This window comes from Panicum virgatum, chromosome 5N (genome assembly GCF_016808335.1).
Source record: "Panicum virgatum strain AP13 chromosome 5N, P.virgatum_v5, whole genome shotgun sequence".
In the NCBI taxonomy this organism is placed as follows: domain Eukaryota; kingdom Viridiplantae; phylum Streptophyta; class Magnoliopsida; order Poales; family Poaceae; genus Panicum; species Panicum virgatum.
The window spans coordinates 59,449,294-59,464,151 of NC_053149.1; the positions used below are offsets into that span (position 1 = coordinate 59,449,294).

General features: G+C 44.8%; 1 protein-coding gene across 3 annotated transcripts; it reads right to left on the reverse strand.

The window, feature by feature from the left end:
* Positions 1 to 240: 240 nt before the first annotated feature.
* Positions 241 to 13,972, reverse strand: LOC120676061 (protein STICHEL-like). Of its 3 annotated transcripts, XM_039957280.1 has the most exons (8): positions 13,501 to 13,972; positions 12,880 to 13,105; positions 4,326 to 6,350; positions 3,470 to 3,689; positions 2,531 to 3,091; positions 1,207 to 1,891; positions 812 to 887; positions 241 to 729 (listed from the first exon to the last, which is right to left on the reverse strand). In XM_039957280.1, the coding sequence occupies exons 3-8, from the start codon at positions 6,273 to 6,275 to the stop codon at positions 697 to 699; spliced, it is 3,525 nt and encodes a 1,174-aa protein (XP_039813214.1). In that variant the 5' UTR covers positions 6,276 to 6,350; positions 12,880 to 13,105; positions 13,501 to 13,972; the 3' UTR covers positions 241 to 696. The 3 variants fall into 3 exon arrangements, with proteins under 3 accessions (XP_039813214.1, XP_039813213.1, XP_039813215.1); XM_039957279.1 differs by lacking the exon at positions 12,880 to 13,105; XM_039957281.1 differs by having other exon boundaries at positions 4,326 to 13,105; positions 13,501 to 13,944.
* Positions 13,973 to 14,858: the final 886 nt, after the last annotated feature.

Sequence of the window (14,858 nt, forward strand, 5' to 3'; positions counted from 1 at the left end):
TTGGGTGTGTTGTTCCTGATCGGTTGACGTACGCAGTCTCCCGGTTGAGGATGTGTGTATCTTGGTTCATGTACTCTCGATCGATCGACCTGTGTACGTAGCTATATATATGTATACGTATGAAGTAATGCAGTGACTCTTTCAAATGCATGCATGCATGGGAGATGAACTTGGGCAACAAAGCAGCAATATTTGAGCAAATGCAACTTACAATGGTAAATATGGAAAATGCAGGAGATGCCAGTTCTTGTACAGACTCGATAAGATCACAAGTTAAAACGACATAGGGTCTTCTTTTCTTATAAAAAAAGGGTTGGTAGAACAATAAATGTAATGTAAACTCAAATGCTGTCAAATGCCGTAAAAAACAATGCAAAAAAATGTGCCTGATCAACTGGCTAATGCTTGTTTCCTAACTGCACGGACCGCCTCACGCCTCAGCCCTGCGACTTGGCAAGGGCATACACATCCAAATGTCTGTACAACAAGCATTGCTGGATCAGAAGGATTCGTTAAAATCCATGTCCAACATTTGTTGAATCCTCTGAGCAGAAGCATCAAATGCAAGGAAAATATAATCATTCGGCCGTCATGAATCCCCTAGAAAGAATGAAACAAGGTCTTTGTGAGGCACACAGGCGTCTTTCAAACCGTTTCTCCACAACCAAGGGGCATCGCTGCATCTCAATCGCCAACTTAAGATGGCCTCAGCCGTGTCTGCCCTTTTCCCTGTTTCACAAAACATTGAATCAGGTAACATGTGAGGCATGATACCTAAAAGAATTTTCGTCCGCGGACATTAAAGATTTACCTTTCTTCTTTTTGTTTTTTCAGTTTTCCAACATGGGAAGAGCCCATGGCAACCTGGTGCTCCGGATTCAGAAACCCTGTAAATTAGGCACACAAATGGTGGGCATTACAAGTCCGAAATCCTAGACAGAAGTGGATCAGCTAGAATAGTTCTGAATTTGGCAGAACAATGGAGTTGTCTAATGCTAAGGATTTAAAGATGCTTTCATGACACTTTCAGAAGTCGCATCCTAATCAGTGTGCTGCCCTTTGTAATTTATATGCAGCTATATTTTCTTCTCTCAAAGGTAACATGCAGTTGTCCATTCTTTGTAGTAGCACTGCCAATGTTCTAAAGACGATCACAAGATAATGCTGGATTGATGCGTGTTAAAAAAAAGGAAATATATTACTTACACACTCTCATTGTCACAGTTTGCCAAATGGTTGTTTCTGTGCAAGAGGCTTGGTGAAATAGCATAACCACTCTCTGTCTGTACATTCTGACATTTCTGGGGACCATGACTGTCATTGATCTTTAAGGCTTTCAGTTCACTAGTCAGATCCTTGTCAACATGCCTTGAAGGAACAACGGCGGCCATTGAGGATCTCCCATGATGCTGACCACTGGTTTGTGGAAGAACTTGATTTCTCTCAGGACTTGCTTGATTTAACATTCCAGGTGTGTGTTTTTCAGCAGCCTGGAGCCATGCACTCTCTAACCTTTGCTCATCAAGAGCTGCTGTCTTCAACTGTTCAAAAGAGGCCTCCTGCGATCTTGTTCTATGTATTCCTGAATTTCCATCAGAGATGATCATGGGAACATTGTTTGACTGCAGTCCACCACCAGCACCTGATGGATTCAGAACTCCCTTCAGACGCTCACTGTTTGTTGAGCAACTCAAGACATCAGACTCGCCTGTTTCATCCGGATATGCCTGATGCTGTAGTCCACCATTGAGAAATTCTTGCATTAAACAAATCCTTACTTCCACATTGCATTTTAGTACAGTTTCCATTGAGTTCCTGATGCTGCTAACAAACCTTTGGGCTCGAAACTTTATGTCATTGTCCTCAAATGCTAGAAAAGCAACAATGGTGCCTGGAAATGAAGTTAATCAAAATTTAGTTTGGGCAGACAAACAGCCTGTGACTAGGAAAGAACAAATAAGCAGCAAAAAGAAAGAAGAAAAATTCCTTGTTGGTCTCTAAATTTTCAAGAGTGCAACAATAAATAACAGTCAAACGAACAACTTTAAGAATATCACTATAGATTGAATTAGAAAAGTTGATCTAGTAATTAATGACAGGATTTTCTTTACCAAGCTATATTGATATTCCTATTCCTATTTTTGAAGCTAAAGCTATAAATTATGGCTCCAAGCAAAAAGCTGGAACCTGAACTTGTACCCTTAACAACTCTAAGGATTGCATTTATATCATTATGAAGTTGGAACTGCAAGCAACATATAAAATACAACTTCATTCAGCTTTTGGGGCAACTTAGTTACTCTAACCTTAGTTTTAGAATGTTGTAAAGTTGGAATCGAAAACCTCCCATTCTGAGTCAAGCTTTAGATCATCAAAGTTTACAAACAATGCAGTGAAACTGAGATAAGATACATGGTCAGGCAGCTCCATCTCTAATCCAGTGGTAGGAACTAAAGTTTGTAATGAAAAGGTTGAAGAAGATAAAAATATGCAACGACAACTGGACAAGATTGAAAATGAATAGGCTCACCTTCACATTCTTTGACAGATGCTAGTTTCCCATGATCATAGAGAAGCTGCCGCAATGTCTTGGAGTGGCAGTTCTCTATGCATTTCATCCAAATTCTGGTAAGGTTATCTGAGATTCCACTATTTGTAGGCCTTTGTTCAGAAGGAATAATTGTCTGAGCAGAATCCAGTAATGCTCTATCAACAGACCTACATTCACCATAAATAATGTTATCATTGGGTTTCATCCTGGATGACAATGAAGGGCCTTGAGGACTGGAGTGCCCACTGGTTGTTTTCAGATCCAGTGCTTTCTTTGAATCACGGAAAGTGAATAAAGGATGAGATGTAGTCCTGCTCGCAGAAGATTCTCTCACTGATTCCATCATGGTTTCACTGGTTGCTTTAACGCTTTGCTTACTGCTGCTTCTCGATTGGATTATTTCTAAATTATGACCAGAGCCAAGCTGGAGTAAAGCTGCAGTGAACCATGTCGAACGCTCGCTTGAAAGTCTTATCTGTTTTTCAGCATCAGAAAGAATCCTCAATGCTTGTTGTAATCTTTCCAACTCAGCATCAGTTACTACAGAAGGCAAAAATGTGTTAGGACTACAGAATTCAGATATAACATTCTTGTTTACACGAACACATATGTCAGGCATTAGAATCATAAGTAGAGTGTGCTGCGTCCACAATAAAGGAGAGGAAAGTCCAAAAACAGTAAAACACAAGCGTGTGAAAGCATGATCACACCCTGAATGATTGGCTCCATAAGAAATCATATGTACACCTCCACAATAAAGGAGAGGAAACTCCAAAAACAGTAACAACCAAACACAAGTGTAAGAAAGCATGATGATACTGAATGATTGGCCGCATAAGAAACTATATGTAAACTAGTACAGCATGTGCATGAATGATAACTCATAAAGGTTGCATCCGAAAGTTAAGGAAGACTCACTATTTCGACCACCAATTCCATCTCCACCGCAAGTAGGATCTGCTAATCTATAGGTCCCAGCAATGATGTCCATTATGAGCCCAGCTAGTTGTGACATTAATGCCATTGGATCAACACCAGAATCCATCAGCTCTCTTGATCTTTTGACTGTTTCAGCAGTGTCTGATGACATGGCAATCTCCAATAGGTCAAGGAGTTTCTCTTCGGACACAACCCCAACCTTTAAAAAAAAACAGAGTCTGTGTGAATAATTTAAATGGTGCAATAATTTGTATCATAAAACTGAAAAACCAGCCAAAAAAAGAGTTTATTTATGTACGATAATTATACAAATAACAGATCACAAAGTTCAAGATGCCAGACATTTTTTAATCTGGCATTACCATTCTGGCTTCCAATTTGCTACAGTCTTACAGGGAGTCTTAGAATTATACTTTTAGAGAATAAACTGCAGATGTTAACCTACGAAGATAATCACGACATAATTATATGACAAATCCTGTTGCAATGTTGTGTTGACATGCAATAACACAAAATAGTTTGATAATTGAGGTTACCCCCAGGCCCCATTGTTAAAAAGGAAAATGATAGCACCACAAGTTACCAAAAAGAAGAGAGGCTCATGGATCTGCATGGGAAAAAGGCAATAACTTGAGTAAAGAACACTGAACGAAAATGAACCTATTCAGCATATACTACATGACATATGGTAAACAGTGTGTTATTCTATGTCCTTAAAACACGATAAACTTATAATGTTTCCATTTAGACATGTGCAAGTCTCAACTCTCAAAGAATACTTCAAAGAAGCTAGCACAATAGAGAATTATCCAGTGATCTGAAAAAAATAACTTACCAGATCATTTACAAGTGATGGTGTTATCTTCTTCCCTAGTAAACACAATTGATCTAACATTGTCTCTGCATCTCTCAACGATCCATCTGAATTTAGCGCTATCAAATCTAAAGCGGCCAATTCAACATCAAGGTTTTCCTTCATAGCAATTTTCCTCAATCGGCATACTATGTCAATGTCTTTGATCTTGGCGAACATGTACTTTTGACAACGTGATATGACAGAACGAGGGAGGTTTTCGGGGTCTATTGTTATAAATATGAAGACAACACGAGGCAACGGTTCATCAAGAAATTTCATAAATGCTGACCAGACTTTAGAAGATACCATATGGCATTCATCAACAACAAATACTTTGTACCGTGAAGAAGTTGCAGAGGCTGGTATATTTTCAATCAAGTGCCTAACTCTGTTTATGCCTTTTCTGTTGGTAGCATCAACCTCAATTAGATTGATTCCATTTCCAGTGAAGAAGTCACTGCACTCTGTACAAATTCCGCAGGGCTTGGCCTCTCTGGAAGCAGTACAACTTAAAGCTGCTGAAAATATTCTTGCAGCAGATGTTTTCCCAGTCCCACGAGGTCCATGGAACAGATATGCTGGGGCTATTCTTTCCCTTGTGATGGCGTTACCAAGTGATTGTACGACAAAATTTTGACCAACAATTTCGAGAAATGACCTTGGTCGATATTTCTGGCTTAAGCTTCTGTGGTCTGGAACTCCATGATCAGCTCCACCCACAGACAGTGCAATCCCATCCTGGCTTTTACAGCTCGACCACCTTCTGCCATCCAAACGGCTCAAAGCTTCCAGATCTAGTTCTCCAAAGATGGTTGAAACTTCACTTGCCGAATCAAATGATGAATACGCAAAATGACTACTATCACCCAACAGCGGCACACCTTGGGAAGATTTGTTAAGATATCCATATTTATTGGAGCCTGATGATTTCTTCCTTCGATGCATTGTCTGACTACCACATAAAAGGCTGCTACCTTTTCTTCTAAGTGTATCAGAAAGTGAAGGAGAACAGCTCCTTTCAGATCCCTTTTGTCTACTCCTCTTTGACCAATAGCATGGAATGCCACACCTACTCGTCAACAGTTCTGGTTGGTTCAGCCCATCGTCATCAAGTGATGCAGCAGTTGTTCCATCCCATGAACCTACAGTACTAGGATTCCTCCCTTTGTACCTGTAATTGGAGCTAGTCGAGACCGGAGTGCAAGAAAAGGAAGAGCCTTCTCTTCTTGGAACTCTCAGCAGCTTTGAGGGATTCGATGAGCTAAAACATCCCGATGCAGCAAAAAGTGGTGATGTCGAGCGAGAAAAATAGCCTGCCTTCTGAAGCTGCTCGTGATTCTCAGAGTTGTAATTCTCAGTATCCTCAGACTGCTCACCTGAGTTCACATGGAGATCTAGCAACTTTGAAACGGTTGAATTTCTCATAGCTCCTTTCTTTGAAAATGAACTCCTCCTCACCCTTCTAACAGTTCTTTTAACAGGAGTGCATGAATTCGAGCCTTGAACGCTGTATATGCTGACAGGAACTTCCAGGCATGTGTCACTCCTAGAATCCACGCCATTAGAAATGCATGGGCTTTCCAGGCTACAGTCTGCTGAGGCTTGCTTATCATCCACATCCAACTTGATCCCGCTTTCGCTGGATTTGTTAGAATGATGCCTCCAATTGTATAGATAAACATTTTTCCTTTTCTTTTCACTTTTGGGAGCTACAGCAGCTGGCTCTGTGTGCTGTAGCGACAGACTACTGCCAATCCCATTGTGATGTGTAACACCAGACGTTGTTAAGAATGATTTAGAACTTAATGGTGACCTCCAGGATGAGCATGTTTCGGGATCACGCAAGAAACGTGCCTTTCTCAAGGCAATAAGTTCCTTCTTCAGGTGAAGCTCACTTGGACCAACACACCCTTCAACCATAGTAGCCATAATCGAAGGACGATATATATATTTACAGGTTAAAATGGAAGTAACATCCAAGCAGGCAAAGGTAACATATCCTGTCTGCAATAAATCCATTATGAATAATATCAAAATTTGTTATACCTGAATTGAATAAGCAAAGCATATATAAATGTAAATAATAGTTAGTAATAAGCATTAGGGTTCATGTCATCCTGAGAAAAAAAATAATGTGCGCAACCTAAGGAACAGTAGATCCATGAACCAAAAAGCAAATCACAAAGTGCAGGTTAGTTGTATGATGTGAAAATCAATCCCCATTTCCCTTTTTTTTCTTTCTTTAGAAATGTAATTTGACAGCGGAGATCTCACATTCTTGAGCTATTTCATATAATCACACGCATTTCATGTTGTAGTTTCAGAAAAGATACATTTTGTGTTGTGCGCGTATCTGGCAACTCATATCAACTCGGCAGTAGAATGGAGTGCATAACATCAGTTTTTCTCAAGATGCAGGCGGGCCCGTCTGCAGACACCTGCAGAGCCTCCCGCTTCACCTGCAAGCACTAATTTATTGCTCTGCAGGAGTCCGCCAACTAATATCAGTAATCTACTATCTCCTGCCGGGTTTTTGCAGCATAATCAGGCAGGCTTGCAGACGCCTGCCGAGACCTGCCGGTTGCAGGCTTGTGTAATGCCCCGTGGCCGCAACCGAAATCGCGACGTGAGAAATCACAAAGGGAAGAGCAAATTCGGGGTGGGGACGGGCGGAGGACCCTGTCACCCGAAGAACACGGAGTTCTGTTTCAGATTCAGAATAAGCTGTTGTCTCTTACACGGCACGGGGTATTAACCCTCTCCTGCCGACCCTGACCCGTAGGTCCCACACACGCTAGACACACGCTCCCGCCTACTGAACACGGCTTCTCTGTGTACGCCTTCAGGCTCCCTCTGTCACCGGCACTTGGGGCATTACATCTCCCCCCGCTGAAGAACTGGCTTGACCCCAAGCCGGTGCAGCCGGGAAGCGCGCCTTGACGACATTGTAGTCTTCCCAAGTAGCAGAAGCTTCAGGTAGTCGAGTCCATTTGATCAACACTTGTGGAATTGCTGCATTGCCTTTCTTCACCAGTCGGCGCTCCAACACCTGCTCAGGTTCTAATTCAACAGTATGTAAATCCACAGAAGAAGGAAGGGTAGAGTATACCGGTGTGAAATCTGGACGAAATGGTTTAAGCTGTGACACATGGAAGGTAGGGTGGATGAGACTGTCAGGTGGAAGCGCTAGCTTGTACGCTGCCGCACCTACTCGCTCCAGAACTGCGAAGGGGCCGTAGTACTTCAGTGCCAACTTTGGGAATGGACTGGCAACTGAGGTCTGAACATACGGTTGCAACTTCAGCAAAACTTGATCGCCCACCTGAAACTCCACATCTATGCGTTTGCGATCTGCATTTTGTTTCGTGCGAAGTTGTGCACGCGCCAGTTGGTCGCGCAGTAACCCACACTGCAACTGACGATCAATAACAAACTCTGCAATCGAGGCCGGAGGTTTGACAGTAGCATCCAACATAGCACCCACCGTGGGATCATACCCATAAAGAGCTCGAAATGGAGAACAGCCCAGAGAGGAGTGGAACGTCGTATTGTACCAGAATTCAGCCTGTGATAACCATGCCTTCCACTGCCTGGGAGATTGACTGACAGCACACCGAAGGTACATCTCCAAACATTGATTAACCCGCTCCGTTTGGCCGTCCGTTTGAGGATGATAAGCTGTACTATACTTAAGTTGAACACCTTCCATCTTGAATAACTCTGTCCAAACTGTACTAGTGAACACCTTGTCACGGTCCGAGATCATAGATTGCGGCATACCGTGTAACTTGATCACTTGATCATACAATACCTTGGCAACTGAAAGGGTAGTATAAGGATGTTTAAGAGCCATAAAGTGAGCATACTTTGTGAATCGATCAACAACCACCAGAATTACACTGTAACCATCGACCTTAGGCAAACCTTCCACAAAATCCAAGGAAATGTCCCTCCAGACTCCTTCAGGAATAGGAAGAGGTTGTAACAGACCAGCTGGATGAGTGTGAGTATGCTTGGCTTGTTGACAAACACCACATTGTTGCACAAAATTGACCACATCTCGCTTCAGCCCTTTCCAAGCAAACATATTGCTGACCCTATGGAAGGTGGCTTTCTGACCAGAATGTCCCCCCACAGGACTTGCATGCATAGCAGCTATGATCCTGGTCTGAACAGCTGAGTTGTGCCCTACCCATATCTTGCCATGTTGCCTAATGACCCCATTGTCCAAGGAAAATCCATGAATATCAGGACTGACCAAGATCAAACGAGCTAATAAATCTTGTGCTTTCTTGTCAGTAACATAAGAATTGGTGACTTCTTGTATCCATTGTGGCTGAACAGAAGACATGGCCTGTATGGCCATCATATGACCCACCCTGGAAAGTGCATCCGCAGCTGGATTTTCCCTGCCTTTGCGGTACACCACTCTGAATTGTAGCCCCATAAGATGTGTCATCGCCTTTCTTTGCAACTCAGAATGTAGATTCTGCTCTGTCAAATAAGCTAAACTTTGATGATCTGTTCTAATGATGAATTCTTGCCGCTGTAAGTATTGTCTCCACTTCTCTACTGCCATGATCTGGGCAAGGAACTCCTTTTCATAGATGGATTTAGTCTTGTGTGAGTCACCAAGAGCCTTACTCAAGAAAGCAATGGATCTGTCTTTCTGCATAAGTACGGCACCAATTCCAATGTCTGATGCATCTGTCTCTACCACAAAACTCTCCTTGAAATCAGGCAAGGCTAAGACCGGGGCACTAACCATAGCCTGTTTCAGTTGTTCAAACGCAACCTGGGCAGCTGGAGACCACTGAAACTGTTTGTGCTTCAACAACTGAGTTAATGGTTTAGCAATGTAACCATAATCCTTAACAAATCTTCTGTAATAACCGGTTAATCCCAAAAATGCTCTCACATCAGTAACATTTTTGGGAACAGGCCATTTCAACATGGCTTCTATTTTGTCACTAGTAGTAGCAACTCCTCTCCCTGAAATCACATGTCCAAGATATTCCACTTGTCCTTGAGCAAAAGAACATTTGCTTTTCTTTATGTAAAGCTGGTTGGTTCTCAAAGTCTCTAGCACCTGCTCCAGGTGGGCCAAGTGGCTATCCAAATCTGGGCTGTATATCAATATATCATCTAGGAATATCATTACAAATTTTCTGAGAAAAGGGGCCAGCACTTCATTCATGATGCACTGAAAGGTTGCTGGGGCATTGGTCAACCCAAATGGCATTACTTTGAACTGATAATGACCATGATGGGTTTTGAAAGCTGTCTTGTATTCATCTTCTTGTTTCATTCTAACTTGGTGATAACCAGACTTCATGTCTAATTTGGTGAAGTAGGAACTGCCAGCCAACTCCTCAATGATTTCTTTAATAAGAGGCATAGGAAATCTATTCTTTATGATCATATCATTCAACCTTCTGTAATCTACACAAAACCTCCAACTCCCATCTTTCTTCTGAACCAATAGTACAGGAGATGCAAAAGGTCTGGTACTTGGGATTATCAACCCAGCAGTCAACATTTCTCTCACCTGTCTCTCAATCTCATCCTTATGCAAAGGAGAGTACCTGTATGGCCGAGCATTAACTGGAATAGCCATAGGAAGCAATGGTATAGTGTGATCATAAGCTCTCTCAAGAGGTAACTTCTTGGGATCCTGAAATATCTCCTGATATTTATCCAACAGCTGCTCCACCTGGTGACAAACATCTGAATGGATAGGCTGAGCCGCAGGAACTAGCATCACCAAAGCCCAAATATCATTACCCTTCCACCACTTATACAATTTATCAGCAGGCAATTGGGAAATCTCAGAATCTTGTATTTTAATGCCCTGCAGCCTGACATCATGAGCTCCTTGTGTGAATTGAATGAGTTTGTTCTCCCAATCACAAGTCGTAGGACTGTTTTTCTGTAACCAATCAAAGTCCAGTATAGCATCAAAAGCACCTATGTCCAGCACTTTCATATCAGTATGTAAAGTGAAACCATCACACCACCAAGATAGCTGTGGAACCCAGTGGTCTGATATCAGCACCTGCCCATTAGCCAATTTGACTGAAGTAGGAACTGTTGGAATAGGTGTAATCCCAACCTGCTGCAAGAATTGGGAGCTGACAAAACTGTGGGTACTCCCACTATCCACCAGAGTAAGCATAACCTTGTTTTTCACCAGAGCTCTGAGTTTCAGTGTCTGTCGTTGATCTGTCCCAGCTATAGCATTTAGGGATAACTGCCCAAATTCATTGGTGAGAGAATCTTCTAACTCCAATTGGGCAACCACTTCTTCAGATAGGGGCATATCTAAATCATTCACCACTAGTGCATTGACCTGAGCTTTGGGCCTTTGTGTGCAAGTAGCAGCATGAGCAGGATCATATTTCTCTCCACAGTAGTAACAGAGATTGTTGGTTTTGCTGTAATTCAGCAGTAGTCTTTCCTTAGACATAGATGGGGTAGGAACATTGGCCTTAGAGGCTTAGACTCATGTCTAGGTGACCAAGATTGTTGTCTGGTAGGAAAAGAAGATTTCTGAAGCCTAGTCTTGCCCTTTTCCAGAACTTGCTGTTGCACTTTAGCCAGCAAAATTGCTCTATCAATTGTCTGAGGAAGTTGTGACTGGACCACAGCTCCAATGTCATACTTGAGGCCTTTAACAAACTGAGAGACAAAGAAAAGCTCCCCAAATCCTTCATTGTGCATACAAATCTCATACTGTAAATTCTCAAAAGCAGTAGCATATTGCTCCACTATAGAGGTTTGTGTCAGGTTCAATAACTCTTCCATGGCATCCCTGTAATTTGAAGCCCCAAACTTCTCTTCTACAGCATCAATGAAAGTTTGCCAATCAGCCAGGCCATGCTGTCTCTTGTACACTTATAACCACTTAGCTGCATTATCATCAATGTGCAGAGATGCAAATGTGGCTTTCATAGCATCAGGTACATCATACAGAGAAATAATCTTGACACTTAGATTTCCAAATCCTTGGGTTAAGACCATCAAAACGTGGGAAGGCCAACTTGGGAACCGCTGGTTTGAACCGATGAGACCCGCCGGTACCTGAACGCAGAGGTCCCCGATCCTGGCGTGGGGGAGGGGTAACATGTGGAATACCTGAGGGATCACGGTGGAATGGGTTGTCTGCCGAAACCTCTGAAGCCGTGGGACTTGGTGGTTCCCGATGTGGTCTTCGCGTTGCGTCCAAAGTCATCCTCGCCACTGCTTGCCCGGTGTTCTCAATCTGCTTGGCCAGAATTTGCTGGTCTTTCATCATCTGCTCGACCACCTTGGTTGTCAGGTCTTGCTGCGCCTCCAGCTTGATCTGTGTACCGAGGATGTCCTCCATGCGAGCGAACAGGAGATCGAAGTTGTTGTCCACTTGATCCCAGCGTGCCTGATCCCGCTCTGCAGCTTGCTCCATCGCCGAGAGTACGAATTGGGTCTGAACAGATGGCTTAGGGGGCGCCGTGGTGATTACACCGGAAGCAGAGCGAACGGGACTCGAATTGATGAAACCCCAACGGGCTCGAGCACGACGCAAAGCCGACGGAATTCAGTAATCACACACGGAGACCACGAACTGCGTCGAAGTGGTCGACGTAGTGCCCGAAGTCAGATACAATCGAAGGATCTCTCAGCCCAGAGCGCCCGATCCCCACTAGCAACCTAAGCGGCGAAGAACGTATGTGGGCGACGGCGCTGGAATAGCTAACCGGCGCTTGGCAGTGGGCGCCGAGATTGGCAGAGAACTCGGCGGCGCAGATCGAAATCACCGGAATGGCAGATTCGATTGGGGACAGGAACGAACACCAACAGAAATCAAGCGGGAGCGCACCAAGGATACTGAATCTGATACCAATTGTAATGCCCCGTGGCCGCAACCGAAATCGCGACGTGAGAAATCACAAAGGGGAGAGCAAATTCGGGGCGGGGACGGGCGGAGGACCCTGTCACCCGAAGAACACGGAGTTCTGTTTCAGATTCAGAATAAGTTGTTGTCTCTTACACGGCACGGGGTATTAACCCTCTCCTGCCGACCCTGACCCGTAGGTCCCACACACGCTAGACACACGCTCCCGCCTACTGAACACGGCTTCTCTGTGTACGCCTTCAGGCTCCCTCTGTCACCGGCACTTGGGGCATCACAGCTTGCAGCATAAATCAAGTAGTCGCTCTACATCAAGCTTGAACGGTTAGCATTCTAATTTTTGAAAGGCGAATCCGGTTGTTGCAATCCGCTGCGGCCTCGAGCATTGCTGGAAGGAAAATCGAGGGAGCATGGAATACCAGGAACAGCTACGAAATGAAAGAAAGAAAATCCCTCTCGTGCAACAAATTTGGAGCCAATAAAAGGGGCAGAAAAACAACGCCATTTCCGCCGCTCCTAGCCCTCTCCGCGGCAACCCCGGCCGAGAAAAGGATACAACTTTCTATGGGAACCAAAACGAAACCCAGCCGAACGAGCGGAAGGTGCGAGCGCGCAAGCAAGATGGGATCTGGGAGGAGCGCTCACCACCGCTGGGGGAACGGAACGGTCGCGCGCAGGCCGCCACAAGGGGTCGCCGGGTGGAGGCCGCGGGCCGCGGGCTTGCGGGGAGGCAGTCGGAGGAGGAGGAGGACACCGAGGTCCGAGACGACGGCGGCGCTCCGTCTGCCGCCGCTCGCAGCTCGTAGCTCTCCTTGGAGGCGATCCACAGTTGGCCCGCGAATGCCTGCTAGGCTTGCCTGAGCAGGTATGCCTGCGCAAGCCATGCAAAAAAATTTGGGAACTAAATAAGGCCTGAATTTGACAGGTGAGTCTAGCAGGATTGCAGGTGGACATGCGCCCACTTGCATCCTGAAGTTTTTCTAAAGCTTAGATGGTCAACATTGTCTGGCCTTGATCTAGCGGTGATTCATAGGTTAGTGAAGTATCGGTGATCCATAGCAAACCGCTCCTAAAACTGTGTGTTCAAAGATAAGGACTATACAAGTCAGTACATGCACAGAGTCCAAATCCCTTCCCGATTCTCCGAGAACTGTTCATATCGTAATCCTCACTTTTCTAGCACTCGTATATTTGTTGATCAGTACTGGAAAAAAATTGCCCTTTCTCATATCAGGCGCACCGTAAAGTGAGCAGTTCGATTCATACCTGTGTAAGTCGGACGGTGGGAGTGTGGCCACTTCAGTCCAGAGACAGGGAGTCTTGTCTTCCTTCCCTCAAGGCGGCGGCGGGTCCCGCGGAGAGAGGCGCGGCGGCCCTTCACTCGAGGCCGAGGGATTATCCCCTCTTCCGTAGAACGGTGGCGCCGGCGGAAGGAGAGGGGAACCGGTGGCTGCTTTGCAGCGGCTGCGGCTGCGGCTGCGGCCGCGGCTGCTCACTCCAAGTGGACGACGGCGTGGTGGGCTCTACGGACGGCTGCGGCGGATGGTGGGGCGAATAGGCTGTGGGAAATGTGGAGATCGCTCCGGCGGTGGGGTCGGCGGCGAGTGCGGGATCAGAAGAGAGCGGCGTGGGGCAGGGAGAAGGGCAGCGGTGGAGCTCCCATCTGGATCTGGACAGGGCGGGGACCTGGAAAAGGGCTGTGTGGTTGTGTGGGAGTGAGGTGACGGGAGGGTGGGAGACAGACCGGAGAAGACGGCTGGGAACCGTACCGCAACTTGGGCCGGGCCTGCTTCCATTTCTAACTGGCCGTTGGCGGGAAAAAAATATGATTTAGTAGCACCCGAACGGAAAAGGAAAAGGAAAAAAAGAAAAAAAAACTCACGTCTCTTTTGAGACACGACACACGAGTATAACTAGAGAAAACAACTTTACGTGTTAAATTTAACATAGAGGACGAGCATGCCGCACAACATCCAATGAACGTAATCTTGGCCACAACAAGGGGCTTTAGGCACGAGTATTCGTTTTGTTCGGCTGATTGTGGTTGTTACCTAGTGTTAATTTGTTGTGAGAGAAAAAATATTGCTGTCTGGTGACTGAGGGTGATTTAGTGTGAGAAAAAAATATTGATGGCTGATTAGTTGATAAGCAAGCTAAAAAATTAAATTATTCTAAGCTTGTCTCGGTCCTCAATCGGCACCGTACACCGGCTAGGCCTTCCATAATATGGAAGTGAAGCCTGAAAATAACAGGTTTTATTATTAAAAAAAGAATTGGTATCCATCTTCATAGGCTGCAATGTCGAGGCATTAGTAGAGGACCCACCTCTGGACTATCAAGTTGGATGAGCAATTTGCGCAGTATAATTTTTTTTTTAATTTAGTTGGTACCAACGCCCGTACTTTTCATTCATCACTCGGATTTTCTAGCAATGTCTTCACTAGATGCAGTGCGTGCGTGCACCGGTGTTGGAGCATTCTCCCCATTTGGAGCTGCACTTCGGGGCCACCACATACATATTCTGAGCAGACAAAGGCCCTGTTTAGTATTTATCCCATAAATCCCGTAAACGAAAAAAAAACATCACATAGAATGTTTCGACATATGCAGAGAGTAATAAAATA

Excerpts from the sequence above, each read along its gene's own strand:
- LOC120676061 (XM_039957281.1), bottom strand. The coding sequence starts at position 6,365 with ATGGATTTATTGCAGACAGGATATGTTACCTTTGCCTGCTTGGATGTT. Across the intron at positions 3,092-3,469 it reads TGGAATTGGTGGTCGAAATA|TAACTGATGCTGAGTTGGAA; the intron begins GTGAGTCTTCCT and ends TGCCTTCTGTAG. Across the intron at positions 888-1,206 it reads AACTGTGACAATGAGAGTGT|GGTTTCTGAATCCGGAGCAC; the intron begins GTAAGTAATATA and ends CCTAATTTACAG.